The sequence below is a fragment of the Nilaparvata lugens genome, chromosome 5 (assembly GCF_014356525.2).
Source record: "Nilaparvata lugens isolate BPH chromosome 5, ASM1435652v1, whole genome shotgun sequence".
In the NCBI taxonomy this organism is placed as follows: Eukaryota; Metazoa; Arthropoda; class Insecta; order Hemiptera; family Delphacidae; genus Nilaparvata; species Nilaparvata lugens.
The window spans coordinates 57784270-57803105 of NC_052508.1; the positions used below are offsets into that span (position 1 = coordinate 57784270).

At 33.2% G+C, this 18836-nt stretch overlaps 1 protein-coding gene across 2 annotated transcripts; it reads left to right on the forward strand.

The window, feature by feature from the left end:
- Positions 1 to 177: 177 nt before the first annotated feature.
- Positions 178 to 18684, forward strand: LOC111048459 (meiotic recombination protein DMC1/LIM15 homolog). 2 transcript variants are annotated; one of them, XM_039428867.1, is made up of 7 exons: positions 178 to 561; positions 1281 to 1510; positions 2759 to 2926; positions 3820 to 3985; positions 7056 to 7238; positions 8363 to 8472; positions 9846 to 10050. In XM_039428867.1, exons 1-7 carry the CDS (start codon positions 460 to 462, stop codon positions 9913 to 9915), a joined length of 1029 nt encoding a protein of 342 aa, XP_039284801.1. In that variant the 5' UTR covers positions 178 to 459; the 3' UTR covers positions 9916 to 10050. The 2 variants fall into 2 exon arrangements, with proteins under 2 accessions (XP_039284801.1, XP_039284802.1); XM_039428868.1 differs by lacking the exon at positions 9846 to 10050 and adding an exon at positions 17907 to 18684 and having other exon boundaries at positions 179 to 561.
- The last annotated feature ends 152 nt before the right edge of the window (positions 18685 to 18836 follow it).

Below are 18836 nucleotides of genomic sequence, written 5' to 3' on the forward strand. Positions count from 1 at the left end.
TAATATTCATTTTATATTTGGTACTCTTAAGTATTATATTATTCAGGTTTGTATGTTGTCATGCTTTCACGAACATTGAAGATGATCAAAGTCAACAACGTACAATTGATTGATGAACTTTTGTTGTATCCAGATAAATTACGCTGAGAAAAGCATGTGTCAACAACAATATGTGCAGAAATTGTTACCACCGATGATATTCTTACAATCATTAAAAAAAATTGAAAAAATATTTAATTTTTTAAGAGCAGTAAAATATGAGTTTTAAAAAAATGTTAATTGACATTCCCCTTCCAGAACGTTTTCTTTCCAAGGCGGCAAAAGACGACTAGACGCCATTTTCTTATATAGAAATCTGTAGCATTGAAGTTTGTAGTATTCCTGTTATTGAATTTACATTTATAACACTACATTTATTCATTGTGACCGTAAATTTTATTTTTTCTAACAAAAAACATAATGGATGCTTCAGATCAAATGGTTTTAAGTGAGATGACTCATGATGTCGATGGAGACGAATCTTTCTTTCAAGACGTTGACACCCTTCAAAGTCATGGAATAGTGAGTGTAGATATTCCTTGACAAATAAAATTTATTAAAATTACTCTATTCACATATACTCATAATCTAATTTTACTTTAAACAAATTTATCTCAAATGTTAAATAATTAATTGTAATTTTAAGTTAATATAATACCAAAATGTAACCTTATTCTAAATTGTATCCAAACTACCTACTGAAAACTGTACCGTGTAAACTAGATAAACATAAATTTTTTACTTCTCTACATTTATGTTAACATGTGGTGCAGATAAAATCTTCTATTCAAAATGATCAGACTGTGTTTGATATTAGCTTTACTTGATCAAACTGCATTCGATAAAATTAAATTAAAGCTTTTGTACGGTACCAGTAGGTTGGATACTCAATAACCAACCAACCTACCTTACCGTATCGGTGGAATATACATACAGGATGTTAGTCACTAAACCTTGTTTTTCTTTTATGTGTTGAAATAATAATAACAACCTGTCAGTATTTCAAGTCTTATTATATTGGTAAAAGTTTTCATTTTCTTCGAATTTATTTTTTTAAGGACGCACCTAGGTATTGTTGTTACCAATGCCATACTTTCCAGTATAGATTTTTTTAAGTAGTCAAATGTAATACAAGATTATTATTGGGTAATTATGTAACACTTAAAAAATGTGTAATATCATTCGTAATTATTTTGACCGCACCTTTTCTTAAGCTATCTAATTTTTTCTTGTTTGAACAGAATGTCGCAGATATAAAGAAACTGAAATCTTCGGGAATATGCACAGTAAAAGGAATTGTAATGTGCACTCGCAAGAAGCTGTGCGCCATCAAAGGCTTTTCAGACGCAAAGGTGGACAAAATAAAAGAAGCTTGTGCCAAAATCAGCTCCTTTGGATTCATAACTGCAAACGAGTTTAGCGAGAAGAGGAAATGTGTCTTCCGAATTTCAACTGGTAGCCAAGAATTGGAGTAAGAATACAACTGCATATTATAGCTCTCATTGGAAAATTATATTTTTATTTTCCTTGGTGGTTAGAGTAACTTATTGGATTTGATTTATAGGATGATGCATTTTTTCTACGATTCTATAATTTGATAAATATTTATGCCCAATCCACATTTTGGCCCAATGAAGGCCAATGACGACCAGTGCCAGTGTGTGGATTGCCAATGCTGGCCTTGATTTGACACTGGTCACATTTTAGGTCATGCGGCATTACATATTGATTACTAAGAAGACGAAACTTGAAATACTTTCATTACTATTAATGGTGTACATACGGTAATGAACTAATGTACTAACCTAAAACATAGAAAAAAATAGCACAAGATCTTTTCTCTATGCTCAAACACAAATAATAAATTATGTTCAATTATTTATTACCAAATAAAAGAAGTCTGCTTCAAGAACAAAATATTACCTACATGATATTTTACTCACATTTGAATGGAAAAGATAGACCAATTTTGGAATTTGAAGGCTAAATTTGTACCTATTTTGTTGAATAATTTATTAATAGTTATAAGAGAACTATTTTGAGGGGACTTCCAGATAGGCAGTGTCTGAGTTTTCCGATTACAGTAAAATAACCTGACAGGTTATTCGTGCTATATTGGTTGACTCCCAAAAAGAGGTTCCTCATACAAATCCTGCAGTGAGTAGAGTGGCCCCTCCAGGAGTTTATTTTTCACTGAGGCATAGAACCAAAAGTCACGTTTTTCCTGAATTAGCCTATAGTCCATGCAAATTTACTTCAGACTTGGAGGAATATGCAGCGCAGATAAATGGAGGGAGATCAGCCAATTACAGTGATTAATAGAGTAATAGGTGGAAGCGCAGTTGCCAATTTGTCAGTCGTCTGGCCGCGTCCAGACAGAAAACTTTGCATGTGTTGCATGAGCACGTGAACAGTTACCAGAAGTTGGAGAACGCTGGCCGCTTCAAAACGGCAACATCGCGCCTCTGTATCCCTCCTGCTGTATGCTTCCTCTGCTGCGCAAGTCGGAAGTAAATTTGCACGGTCTATTATAAAGCTGTTAAAGATTTGGCTGAAGGCAGAAGGCTGACTCCCTATTTAAGTTATCTACTGTGATCATTTTATATTATATTATTCTAATTCAATCGCTATTTCATTTGTGGTATTTAATTACATATGATGCATTTTTTATAATATAACATCATGATTGACAATGATGGTTTGCTCTTTATTTTGGCAGCAAACTGTTGGGCGGGGGAGTAGAGTCGATGGCCATCACCGAGGTATTTGGCGAATTCCGTACGGGAAAAACGCAGATGTCGCACACACTGTGCGTGATGGCCCAACTGCCCAATGATGACGGTTACACCGGCGGCAAAGTCATGTTCATCGACACCGAGAGTACTTTGTATCCTTTCTGGCAATTAATTCTATGACTTTTGCTTGTTCCTCAATGACAGCATACTACACTCTTGTACGGTGGATCACTAATCTAGTTCCTCATTGCTAAACTACTATACTTGTACGATAGCTTTCAAATCTACCCCTGAATCATGGAATATTCTCTGCGTCATAAATTTGTTATTTTCTGCTTGTTAATTATGTTTCAATTATTCCTGGTTATAATGTAACGTTGCATGTTTTCCCGGACTTCCAGCTGCGAGGGGCAATACATGAGTTAGGTCTCTCCACCGACGATAACAACACAATATATTGAATTTTAATAGGAATTTGACATTATTATAAGTAATTAGCAATAAGATAAACAAATCCAACAAAATAAACAGTACAAACTGTATTAAATTGGGATTTTCATTAATTTATGGTTTCTCATTAATCATTTATTGATTCAAGATACAGAATTATTCATCAAAATAATTTGAGGGACACACCCCGAAACTGTTCCTCCCCCGAATTTTGATGCATATACTAAAACAGTCCAGAAAGAAATTTATGTTTTTATTTATTTATCAATACAATCACAAATCATAATATAGGCCCAGATGAAAGGTGGGTGAAAGCAACAGGCCTAGCCCAAAACTGTTCTATTCCTAATTTGTTCAATAGTACAGTTTAAAAAAAATATAGCTTATATTTTCACTCTGATAAGAATTCAAGATTTTTCCACTTTATAAAATTATTCCCCTGAATTGTTTTGGAATTAAAGTAGATATCAGACTATACCTACTTTATAAATGACAAAATTTTCATTTTTTAGTTTTGAAATAACAAGTATAGGCTAATTATTAGCAGCTGAGAATCGTGATTGTGATTGATTGCTCCTTGACTGGTGTGCATTAGCCGCCCGGAGCGACTGCGTCCGATCGCCGACCGCTTCAACCTGGACCAGGAGGCGGTGTTGGACAACATCCTCTACGCCCGCATCCACAACAGCGACCAGCAGCTCGAGGCACTCGACTATGTAGCCGCCAAGTTCCACGAGGAGGCCGGTGTCTTCAAACTACTGGTAAGCGTTTTTCTCCTTTTTACACTCACTCAATTCGATAATCAATAGATAAGGTTCAATATTTACTTCAATAATATTGATATGCGTACAACCATAGAGAAAAGGTAATATAAGTGATAGCATAAATGTTAGCTGAAGCTATCTTTTCTCTATTGTAGGTACAACCTAAACCTTAACCTTTGGACAACATTAAATTTTTATCAAAATTTTGGGAGAGAAACAGGCTCAGCCTAGTTTTCCCTCCAATGTCAAAATAAATTATACTACGATTATAGAATATTGTACAATAAATTAATATATTATGACTTTTCATCAAAATTGGAATTACTTATAAAATTATTCACGTAAGTAGGATTTATCTCGCAATAATATTTTGCATTTATTTTGAATTCCTATCTTGAACTTGGTGTAACTGGTGACAACTCTATACATTGGCTTATGAAATAAGTTTTGAAATACTCTTGAATTTTTCACACGGAACAAGGAAATTATTGGTGTTGAAACATGTTTGCAATTTTACAATATATTAGTGATATTTTTGACAACATATCCCAGTGTTTTCATTATAGATAGATATCACATCTCACCAGCCACAATATCTGAAGTCAATAATAACAAACTGATGGCAGATTTAATTGCTGAAGTATTGTGATTTAAAGATAATAGTTTTTGTATATATATTTGTTGAAGAATTGTGCTGTGTTGATAATTATTCAACTATGACAAAATGAATACTTACCAGGTTAAATATGAATGCTAGTAATAACCCGTGTCCGTAACATTTTTATTGAATTCCGCCCACCATAACCATGTTTTGGATGAAGCAAACAAATACAAACATTCTAGACAATATCAAGGTTACATTCTAATCAGATTTTGTGGAAAATCTCTTCCTTATTATTGTAATACTATTATTATTCCTTATTATTGAGATGTCATTCCAATAAACGAATAAAATTCATTTACAGCTGTACAACCAAAATAATATTGGCTTCAACATGATTTCTTATTGGTCCTGTACATCAAAGTTGAGTACCTACGGTACAGTACCTATGTGGAATTGACAACATCCTGTTGTAATTTCAAATACTAATATCAATTTTCCAAAATAAATTAATAGGCATTTGAGAACATGAAACTTGTTGAGCATGAAAACTGTAGATAAAGTACAGTAATTATGAATTAACATCTCCAATTGTATAATAATTGTTCCTTCCTTCACAGAAAGAGTTGGAATGAAAATAATGAACGTGATTTATTTTCTAGTTATTTATTGGTTGGATTATTACCTGATCCAGTCACCACGGCAGAACACATGTGTAAGTTTATTCGTTGCATCGCTGTGATGACTGTTGCACTTGCTAGTGTAGTCAATAATTGACGAAACAAATGAATGTATTGTATGATTTTCTCTAACCGCCTGTATTAAAACTTGGATTTTATGGTGATTTACTGCTTCTTATTGTATGTAATGTGATATACTTATTGTATATACAATGTAGCATGTACGTATTGCACCGTATATAATTAGTTTTAGTGCTCCTGGAAAATCTAATTTGAGGACATGCTCTTGAAATTAGCACGTTAGTGATCAGCCTAAAATCTTATCTTTGGTTCTAATTAGGGGTTCGTTTATAATCAATCTTTCAAAATAACTTGTCACCGTGTAAAAAGTGAATGTTTCGTTACCAAGTAAATTATGTTTATAATTACGATTTGGATAAAGTCTGCTTGAAGGTATTTCTTGCTTTATGTCTTTATAATAATTAGGCCTATTTTTATGTGTATTTTGGTGATGATGTAGTGTCTTTGTCAACTCATAATATTATAGTCTATGTAGAATTTGTTGGATAATGGGGTAAGTGCATGTAAGCTTGGGTTTGTAATTGTAAATGGTTGCCAACTTCATGATTCACTGTTCACAATTCAAATCAACATTTTATTTCATTTATTGAACCATGCACCTGTATCCATGTCAACTGCATGTGTAAATATAACTTGAATGTACAAATGTTTAACTACAACTTAATTGTAAATGTATTTAATGCAATTATTCTGCAGGAACTGCATAAAGCTGCTTGGAGGCTGTTTTATTAGATTTTTGTAATCATGGTACCTACTATAATTGTTATTTAATTAGTGAGTTAATTGTTTTATTAATGTACGATAAATCACTAAAGCTTAGAAATAGTAAATCCATCTTGATAGAAGTAAGCCAGTATAGTATAAATAGAAAAGTAATTAGTTGAATACGAACTTGAATAGCATGATAAAATTATAAGTTTCCTTGTGGCAAATAATTCATATTGGAGTGTTAAGAATGAATAATTTATCTAGTAGCTCATAAGTTTTTCATCATATACTATATGGTTTGATATATTTCTTTAATAAGATGCTTAATTCGTCACTATTAAGTCAAATTAAAGTTATGAAATTCCACAATCCCATGAATTAAGATTGAACGAGCATAGCAGGCTACTAATTTATATTTGATTTATTAGAAAGTTTATAGAACTATTATTACAAGGTTATATCTATCAAATCTTTATTCAGTACGATACGTGTAGTATTTCACCTTGATTATAATTTTTGAATGTGATAAAATGAGTTGATGGCTGAGTAAATCACAACCAATGATTGTCTATAATAATTCAGGTGTTGTAGCCTGTCTATAAAACAGACTTTAGCCTGTTGCTCCTTTCCCAATTATTCATAGTTGAGAATGATATATTGTATTTATCATTTCTATACATTTGTGATTCCATTTTAAAATATGAAATTATTTTAGCTAAAATATATTTTCAAGATGTAATGTGACATTATTTGAGGTTTCTAAAGTGCATAACTGATGATATCTATGAAACTATTCAATCTAAGGACCAGACTATACAAAGCGTTTTCTCAAGCATTTATAGAGTCGGCAGGGCAGGAAGCTGATTGGGTTGACGCCTGAAAAAAACGCTCAATGTGACCTGGCCCTTATTATTAAAAAAAATTAATTGAATTGATTTCGCAAGTTTTTGTAGCAAACTGCTTTGGAACAAACTAATGATGATTGTTTGTTGTGCAGATAATTGACTCGATAATGGCGCTTTTCCGCGTGGACTACAGCGGACGCGGAGAGCTGGCCGACCGCCAACAGAAACTGGGCCAGATGATGTCGCGGCTGCAGAAGATATCCGAGGAGTACAATGTTGCCATTTTCATCAGCAACCAGATGACCGCCGATCCCGGGGCAACTCTATCCTTTCAGGTACCATACTTCCACAAGCTGCAATATTCTAGGCTCATGAGTAAATTGATCAAAGCAGGCTGAGTAGAAGTTTTTACTTTTAATTAATCTCATTACATAACATTATTGTTCGGGAATGAACCATTTGATTGGTAAATTGTCAAATTGGTCTTATGATATTATAATAATATCATACAATAAAACCGCCGTCACTTTGATTTATTTCACAAACGACTGATAGGAGCCAAATATAGTAAGAAGATATCGCAAGGTCTGGATAAAGAAAAATACACAAAGGAAGGCCTTTCTATAGACCTTGGAAGGTACAGTAGCTCTGAATGATAATTGAAACATAGCCATTGTGCGCGTGCGTGTCAGGTGATTTATATGCCAATATAAGAGTAGTATTCAACTGTTTTAACAGCTTTGTCATTAAAAAGATCATGTCTTGTGCATTCGACAGACGACAGACGAAATTTTAACAAGTGGTCATCTGACTGCACAACCCAGGTTGTGCAGTTTTCTCTTGTGAATGATAGATAGCTTCAATAGGCTTGATCGATCGGGACATCTCGTGAATTCAACATCGTGAATTCATAGCTATACCACATCGGAAAATTTTCAGTGCTGGCCTATATCAAATGGTCTGAATTATTCTTTTGTATGATGAGAGATTAACTGAAGTTTTTACGAAATATGGTACTTGTTATGGCCTTCAACTGTAATTACCCTGGATAAAACTGTATTTAAAAACATCTAACCCCAACTTGTTTCTTTTTCTAGTATAGCGGCCTAATAGAATAATTCTTTATTTCATCAAAACTCATATTGCTTCAAATTGTATGTAATTTCTGTGTCTTGAAAATTATTTTATTTAAATACTCTTGATTATAGACTTCGAAGATAATTATTTTTGATAATTTATTCATTTTTTACAAGGGAGATGTCGACATTGTCCCCAGACTATACCACAGCTCGAAAGGATAAGTGATAGGATAAGATAGATAGTTAAATGATGAATGGACCTAAATATTTTTCTCTGTGTAGCTGGTATTGGTAATTGATCTTTTTTCTCATGCATCAAGAGGAGATGACAATTTCTTGCGATTACATCATTGTCTAAAACTGTTTGATTAATATTTCAGGCGGACCCCAAGAAGCCGATTGGCGGACATATATTGGCGCATGCATCCACCACGCGCTTATCACTCAGGAAAGGCAGGGGAGAAACTAGAATCGCCAAGATTTATGATAGGTGAGTCTTTTTTCTGTATCGACTTATATTGCATTAGTAATGAGTATTTCTAGTATGATGCTCCAATGTCTATTAAACTAAGCATTCTTATTGTAAAGGGTTGTGTGGTAGAGAGGACCAGGAGTCCTAACTCCGCCCTAATAAAGGCAATTAATCAATCAATCATTCAAGTACTAAGATTGAATTTTATAACAGTATTTAATTCGGAAACTGTAAGTTTGTAATATATTTTATTATGAAAAAAGGTTTCTCACAAATGAGGATCATTATTACATTACGAACCACTAGGATATCGACTTTGGGAATACAATCAACTTGCATTCAAATGTAAAAAGAAGAACGGTAAGAGAAAATATGGAAATAGAATGGGCTGTATATTTCCAGAACAATATTTGAAATCATGACCATGATAAATATATATTAAAATGAAAAATTAGGTAAATTTATTAACTTTATTTCAGACTAACAGGCAACTCGTGGTCCGCAAGGGTCTAATTAAAAACTTGACAAACTGAAAACAAGACCTACTGAAATCTTGAAGAATTTAAAATAGGCCCATAATAACCATCCTTGGTGAATTAAGAATCTATATGCAAAAGTTAATCAGTCCAGTAGTTCAGACGTGATGATGGACGTTCCCTATCCCTATAAGCCGATTCTTTCCTTTATTATATTGTAGATAACATTTCATATATTAGCTTATTAAATCTACCCATTTCCAATCAGGAAATAATCAAAAGACTTACCTTAGAAATAATTATTATTAAACGAAATTCCAATTAAATGCTGTAAATCACCCCGAAGACTTCTGCTACTGCAAATATTGACAACAGGGTAAACAACTAGATGGAAATTCGATGAGCGCTACTATACAAAAACTATTTGTCAGCCCGGGAATCGAACCCAGTACCTCCCAATTGCCGGTTAGGAATGATTACCCTTACACCAAACTGACAATCTCTGGATAGCAACGCTCATTTTATACAAAGCCATAGCGGCCAGCCAGTCTACGATGGAAATAAATTGGAAGTTGCATTTGTTCAAATGCTGCTAATTAATGGATAATTATTATTACACGAAATTCCAATTAAATGCTGTAAATCACCCCGAAGACTTCTGCTACTGCAAATATTGACAACATGTTAAACAGCTTGATGGAAATTCGATGAGCACTACTATACAAAAATTAGAAATATTAAAAGTTGAAAAATAATGCAATAATATGGTGCAAAGCATACTCATTCTTGACATGGAGAATTGAAAAAATCTAGTTATAAGGAGCAATATGAGTTACCGTAATTAAACTGTTGAGATAATTTTACAATATCATATAATTTCTGTTCATAACATTTTTTTCTGTTTTGTTTTTGCAGCCCCGACTTGCCCGAGTCTGAAGCTACTTTCGCCATCACAAATGGCGGAATTGCTGATGCCAAGGACTAATTAACTCAACTCATCTGAAGAATTAAGTTTACATCATGATTGATTTCGTGACAGTCATGTTACCATGTAAAATCATTTCAAGTTGAAAAATCACTATTCTATTCTAAATTAGTGTAGGCATAATTCTAGAACGTTCAATACCTTAAATTTAGTGAAAATAATTTTCCAAACATTGAAATAATTCGTCGGTTTTCACCGTTGAGAAGTCGTCGCGAACATAATTTGTGTCAAGTGAATATTGCCACAGAGAACTTCATTTGTGTCAAGTGCATATTGTCATCAGTGAAATAGTGTTAAGAAATAATAGTGCAATGTTGGATATTATCTTGTGAGTAGAAACAATTATTTATCTTTTGAACTATTTTATTATTGTGACATTTTGACCCACATATTCATTATTAAAAATGAATCCACCAGCACCACCTGCCCCTAAATTGCCAGCAGCAGGATCTTGTGTACCAGCAGGTACTACTCCTGTTCTCAAGAAGGAGTATCTTGACATGATTCCTGAGTTCTTTGGAGAACCAACATTGTTGAATAGATTCATAACCATTGTAGATAAGTTAGTAGCTAAGTTTTATGTAAAAAGTAACCCAGATGATTTTCAAAATGAGTATTTGTATTCAACAATTCTATCTAAAATCAAAGGACAAGCCAATGAAGTAGTGAGTAGTTCAGGTAGCTATGATTGGCCTGACGTAAAAAACGTATTGCTAACTAGTTATCTAGACAAGAGGGACTGTTTCACGTTGAATCTAGAATTGAGTGAATTAAAACAAGAACCTGGCGAAACACCTTTCAACTTCTATCAGAGAATCCAAAAACTTTTGAATCTTCAAATCGCTTATTTTGTTAACAAAGAACCGCATGCCTCCAATGTTCTTTGCCAGTATGTATCGAAATTAGCATTAAGAGTACTTCTTAGAGGGTTACGTGAACCCGTCGGTTCCCTAATGAGAACGAAAAACCCAAGCTCTCTTGAACAAGCACTCAACATGTTGTGTAACGATTTTCAATTTAAAATGACACCAACTCAAACACAAAATCACCAAAAACCAAGCTTAGCAAGTTACTACCAACAAAAAAGAACCCCTGTTTTCAATGAACTGTCAGGCAACCCGCCAATCAAAAGAAACTTCCAAGGAAACCCAAATCAATTTCAACCCCGTCAATTCCAACACAATCAACACCAGTTTCAACCCCGACAATTTCCAAACAGACAATTTCGACAACCACAACAGTATCAACAACAGTATCAACACCCTAAACCACCACCACAACAACAACAGTATCAGCCTACCCCAATGAGTATTTCCACTCGAAACACATATGACGGACCAGCCAAGAAAAATCCACGTCTATTTCAAATGACTAGCAACAAAATCAAGTAGACGAAGCTACAAACAGTTTCGAAGAAATACCCGAATTCCAAAATCTATCGCTTGAAATTCAGCAGAACAGTCAAATTTATTTTGACGAACAAAAGTTCAATGAAATTGAACAATCTGAGGAAAACCATTTTTTAGGCCACACCAGCCTACAAAACGATTCTCCATAATGAATCTCCGAGACACCGATAATGAGCTACCGTATTTCTATGACCCCAAAACAAACTTGAAAATACTAATCGATTCCGCAAGTACAAAATCTTTTATTAAACCATTTCTCGGACAAGAACTCTACAAAGAAACGGTAGTAAAAGATCCCTTCGAAGTAACCACAGTTCACGGAACTTCAAAAGAAAACTTCAGTTGTGACATCCAAATTTTAGGAAAACAAAAATTGAAATTCCATTTATTTGATTTTCATGACAAATTTGATCTGTTGTTAGGCTTAGATAACATTAAGAAATTGGAATGCTCGTGTGACTTTGTAAATAATGTAATAATATTGCGTGGGAAAAAATTACCTATTTTCTATCACAATCTAGATCAGAGAGAGAAGGCAAATGAAAAGGTAATAGAAAGTCATCTCATTGAAGCCAGAACATCGCGTATTGTTTACATGAAGGTCAATGGCATTGTGAATGGTGATGGTGTATTACATTACAGAAACATCAAAGGCTTAGAAATTCCTGAGTCACTAGTTAAAGTGACAGACGGTCGTGCTTTGTGTACAATTACGAATCCCACTACAGAAAATAAAACTCTCAACTTCATTCAACCAATCAAAATTGAACCTATCGAGAACTATCAATGTGTATCACCCGAAAACTTTGAATCCAAACTAAACCATCCAAATTTCAACATGATTAACCACAGTAAACCTACATTGGACCTCAACAAAATTAGGACAGACCACATGAACAATGAAGAGAAATCTGAGATTACAAAATTGATAAGAGATTATAAAGATATATTTTATGTTGAAGGAGAAAAACTTTCCTTCACTAATCAAATCAAGCACGTGATAAGGACAACAGACGAGATCCCCGTCTACACAAGAAACTATCGATATCCAGAAGTCTATCGAACTGAAATCAAATCGATGACTTATTAGCGCAAAACATAATTCAACCCAGTTCTTCCCCATGGAATAGCCCACTCTGGATCGTCCCCAAAAAAGCAGATGCTTCAGGCAAAAAGAAATTCCGAATGGTAATCGACTTCCGTAGCCTAAATTCTAAAACAATAGATGACCGATTCCCATTACCCAACATCACAGATATATTGGATAAATTAGGCCGATCACAGTACTTCTCTGTTCTCGATTTATTCTCAGGATTCCACCAAATTGAGATGGATAACAATAGCGTAGAAAAGACCGCCTTTTCGTCGGACACGGGACACTACGAGTTTTTAAGAATGCCGTTTGGTTTAAAAAATGGACCCCCAACATTTCAGAAAGCAATGAATAATGTATTAAGAGGTATTCAAAACGAAATTTGTTTAGTTTACCTTGACGATATAATCGTTTATTCAACTAGCCTCCAAGAGCACATAAGTAGACTTCGTGAAGTGTTTGAGAGATTAAGGAAAGCGAACTTCAAAGTGCAGTTAGATAAGACCGAATTCTTGCGAAAAGAAGTAGAATTTCTTGGACACTTGGTAACCAGTAATGGAGTAAAACCGAACCCCGAAAAAATTGAAGCAATTAAGCGTTATCCCATACCAAAAACAGTCAAACAAATTAAAGGATTTTTAGGACTACTAGGATACTACAGAAAATTCATTAAGAATTTCGCATCTCTCACAAAACCTCTAACGAAATGTTTAAAGAAAGAAGCAAAAATCAACCCTGATGACCCAGAATACAAAAGTTGTTTTGAAACGTGTAAAAATATTTTGACAAATGATCCAATCCTACAATACCCCGATTTCAACCTGAAATTCAATCTTACGACGGACGCTAGCCAATTTGCAATAGGTGCCGTACTTAGTCAGTTCAAAAATGGTGCTGACCTTCCAATTGCTTATGCAAGCCGAACTTTGAACGACACTGAGACCAGATATTCAACTATAGAAAGAGAACTTCTAGCTATTGTATGGGCTACCAAACACTTTCGACCGTATTTATACGGACGGAAATTCAATATTTTCACCGATCATAAACCCCTTCAATGGCTCTTCTCAATCAAAGAACCTAATTCAAAAATGCTACGTTGGAGACTTAAATTGGAAGAGTATGACTACGACATACAATACAAAAAGGGTAGTAAAAATCAGAACGCCGATGCTCTTTCCAGAATTCAACTAAACAACAATAATACCACTACACAAGAGACACCCGGAATTTTAAGTGATATTGATGCCATTGTAAACGAAGCTATCGAGGGCTTAATGACTATAGGACCCAACAATGAAACAACGCAACCTGTGATAAATGATGTACGAGTTAACCAGAATCCACTCGAAGGATTGGATGGCATAACTCCTGATGGCGAAAGTCCTCTATTTGAAGGATTCGACGAAGACGATCTATTCGCAGGATTCGACATCGAGAATCAATCTGTATTAGTCAATATCGACCAAAATGAGAATCGCTTAATGGACCTAGGAGAAGTACAGGAAGAAGAAGAAGACGACCAGACAGTCCACACAAATGCCGGAGATAATACGACAGCAGGAGTACAGATATTAGATGAACCAGTTAATTATGGAAAACACCAAGTGATACTCAGCCTTGTCAAATACAACCCCCAAAACGTGAAAGTGAAAAAACTATTCGATAAAACCAGACTTATTGTGCAAATATCAGAGAATAATTTCGAAAAAGATATCGTAGAATTCATAAAACGTACACCGCACCAAACATCAAGTATTCACTATTCTTTGAAAACGATTTCTTCGAAAGATTTACAGTTGTTATCAACACGCATTTCAAACGCCCTGACTTGATATTAGTAAAATGTTCGAAAAAACTGTTAGATGTAACAGATGAAGAAGACATGAGAGTTATTATGTTGAACTATCACGAAGGAAAAACGAATCATAGAGGAATTCAGGAAACCTACGATCGGATAAAACAAAAATACTATTGGCCATCAATGAGAACTAGTATACAAAATTTGATAAATCAATGTGAAATCTGTTTGAAAACGAAATATGAAAGAACGCCCTTGAACCTCGAGTTAAATCTAACTCCAACAGCAACGAGACCTTTACAGATATTACATATGGACAGCATCACATTCGATAAACAAAAATTTCTAACTATTATTGATAGCTTTTCCAGATACGCTCAAGCATACCAGTTAAGAAGTGGTCAAGGCATAGAAGTTGTTAATAAACTGATAAAATACTTTTCACATCACGGAACACCAGAAACAATAGTGTCAGACAATGGAACAGAGTTCAATAACACTTTAGTAAGAGAGTTGCTACAGATGCACAAAATTAAGATTCACTTCATTAGTACTCAACATCCTCGTTCAAACGGTATGGCTGAAAGATTACATTCAACACTAATCGAACACATTCGAATTCTAAACAATCGCAACGAATTTTCAAAGGAATCAATCGAAAACAAAGTGAGCTACGCTATTATTGCATACAATAATAGTATCCATTCTGTTACCAAACTCACACCCTTCGAATTCTATACGGACACGTCAACCAAAACACTCTTCTCGATATCAACATAGAGACAAAAGTAATGAATGATTACATAAGTAGTCATAAAAGTAGAACAGAAAAATTGTACGACCACATACAGGAAATAAACCAAAGTAGAAAAGAACAAGTCATCAACGAAAGGAACAAAGATCGAGAGGAACTACCAGAAATTCCAAAAGCCGTTTACGTGAGAAATGTGCAAAAACAGAGTAAAACAAAAAATAAATTCAACAAAGAAACTCTCCTATCAGTGAATCGAGAACTTAAAACTGCCAAAATAAATCCCCGACATCATAACACTAGAGAAAAAATTCATCTATCTAAAATAAAACGACCTAGAAAGTTAAAGAAAATGAACAAAAATCAAACTAATGAAAGAACTGAACAAGTAACAATCGATCCTAATTCAAATCCTGTTCTTCCAGGTACCTCCTCTGCCTAATGAGTATGACGAATCATTCTTCTCAAGCTGAAGAATTCCGGAATATAAGTAACAATCTAGGAATAATTGCAGCAGATTTAGGCTCTGCAAAATTAGAAATTTCAAAGCACACTTTCATACACTATTATGAATTAGATAGTATTTTTGATCATATTGATAATTTGAATGTGTATTATGATAAGGTATTAGAGAATATTAGGGATAAGATTCCAATAATGAAAAATGTAGAGTATATAACTGATAATGGTAGTAAAGCAAGAGATATAGTTAACTATTTGAAATTTATTAATCACACTAAGAATGTAATAGAAGATAAGTTAGACATTATAAGTGTAACTAATAATAAGAGATCTAAAAGAGGACTTGTGAATGGAATAGGAGCTGTAATAAAATTTATTACTGGAAATTTAGACTCGTATGATAGTGAAAGATATGATAATTTACTTGAACATTTGAAAGATAATCAAAACAATTTAATAAATCAAATATCAGCCCAATATTCATTGAATTCAGAAATTATGGCTGAATTTAATCAGACTTTAAACATTGTTAATTATAATTTTAATGAATTGAAGAATAAATTGAAATTTACAAATGATAAACTTAGCGACTATGTAGAACTAGAGAGATTTAGAGATTTGCTGAACCAGTTGAATATTTTATATAACATTGTATTAAGTTTGATCCAAGATATTGAAAATTCTTTAACATTTTGTAAATTGAAAGTTCTACATCCTAGTATTATTTCAACCAGAGAATTGTACTATCAGATTACCAAGATTGCTGGTTACTATCAGAACAAATTACCATTAAAACCCGAATTGGAAAATATGTGGCAATTAGAAAATTTAATAGATGTAAACTGTAAACTAACTTCTAAAGAAATTATTTACTTTTTGAACTTACCAATTGTAGACGAATCACATTATAACCTATACAAGTTGTTTTCTGTACCTAATATGTTTCGAAATGAATACGTAACTGTCCTACCTAAAATTAGATACTTACTAAAGTCAAACGATATTTATAAAAAAAAGAAATATCAATTGAAGGTCTGACTAGTGAATGTACTAAAAAAACAAATTCAATTTCATTTGTTCTATAAAAATCTGTATCATGACAAACTAAATTGCGAAAAAGAAATTATTGAATCAGGAACTACATCAAATTGTAAATATAGTAAGATGAAAATAGATAATAGTATTGTCAAATGGATTCCAGAATTGAATAGCTACTTGTGTATCTTTCCAAATGAGGAAACTATAAAAATTGACAAGCAATCAGAAATGATAACAAAGTCTGTAAAAGGAGTTTATTTAATCAATAGCAACAACAATACATTTTATTATAATGGTAAAAAACTTAATCATTTGTCTGAATCGAAGTATAGACCTAAGTTATTGAACCTAGACAACGTTATTAATACTATGAATGAAGACCAGGAACCAGAATTCACAATTAATTTAGAACATCTTAATTTTAATCCGATTGATGTCAATAAGTACACCCCCATAAGGGAAGAAAGTAATTTTACGACAAGCATTAGTCTATGGACTTCTCTACTGTATATCGTACTTCTAGTAATTATTATCATAATTGTTTATAAAGAATTCTTTAAAAATGTGCAACCCGTTCTTGCAGCTCATCCACCCCCTGATGTTCTCTTTAGGGATGGAGGAGTTATATGAGTGAAAACTGCATAGAATCACAGTTAACTTGTTTAGTCAGCATAGTCATAGTGGAAGACAATATTGTATTCAGAGCTCAGTTCCTTGCTAGCGCACATAGCGAACGGACCTCATGTTAAACTTGTAATGTTTTGTAATGAATAAAATTGTTTTTTTAAAAAGTAATTTATTTATTGATAAACTTTAACTTATATATATATATAATATATATATATATATATATATATATATATATATATGTAATACAATAGATCACAAGGCATTGGTGGCATTGGTATGTAATAATCTTATGGGTTGCCCCCTCAATGGCGGATTTCAATTCCAAGTACGACACTAGCGCTGCATGTGAGTCTATGCATCTTTAAGGTCTTTCCTTACACCAAACTGACAATCTTTGGATAACAGAGCTCATTTTATAAAAAAGCCATAGCGGCCAGTCGGTCTACAGATGGAAATAAATTGGAAGTTGCATTTGTTCAAATGCTAATTAATGAATAATTATTATTACACGAAATTTCAATTAAATGCTGTAAATTACCCCGAAGACTTTTGCTACTGCAAATATTGACAACAGGGTAAACAGCTTGATGGGAATTCGATGAGCACTACTATACAAAAATTAGAAATATTAAAAGTTGAAAAATAATGCAATAATATGGTGCAAAGCATACTCATTCTTGACATAGAGAATTGAAAAAAATCTAGTTATAAGGAGCAATATGAGGTACCGTAATTAAACTGTTGCGTTAATTTTACAATATCATATAATTTCTGTTCATAAAATTTTTTTCTGTTTTGTTTTTGCAGCCCCGACTTGCCCGAGTCTGAAGCGACTTTCGCCATCACAAATGGCGGAATTGCTGATGCCAAGGACTAATTAATTCAACTCATCTGAAGAATTAAGTTTACATCATGATTGATTTCTTGACAGTCATGTTACCATGTAAAAATCTATATTTCAAGTTGAAAATCACTATTTTATTATAAATTAGTGTAGGCATAATTCTAGAACGTTCAATACCTTAATATTTAGTGCTGAAATTTTGATTGAGTGAATATTCCTTGATTCTTTCAATATTTTTCTCAAAAAATAAAAGATATAAAGCTTGATTAAAAATCAAGTCTTCCATGAGTATAGTCAAGGATCAGCTCTGCAATTAAGAGTAGTAGGTAGCTTAATAAATGAGTTGATTCAATTAATATTATGAGTTTTACAGATTTTAGTCTATTTTATTCCTTCATTACAGTACGCTTTAACATTCCAAAGAAGAACTCCCTGTTATTTGTATAATAGCTGTAAATTTCAATACTTCTTGTCCAGTGGACAAGCAGCTAGCTCAATTCAGTATATTATTTTCAATGATTGAAATTAAAACTATTAATACATACTAAGATACAATAATTGTTCAACAGGATAGCTTACCATTACAATACTTTGATGTAGAAAATCAGTAGTTCATCTTCATGATGAACGAATAAATACATTCTTAGACACGAATACTCTGCTAATATATGTAAATTTCGACTTTTATGGTGTTCAGTTTTTGTAAACTCATTTGTAAATAAAGTACAGTTACAATTTATGTATAATATTTTTATTGATTTACCTTATCTATTTTTTTTTTTTTTGAAAAGGGACTTTCCTCAAAATTACTTGAATGATTACTTTCATCACACCATTGATAATGTGTGCATTATGTGCATGTGTGCATTATGTGCATGTGTGCATAATGTGCA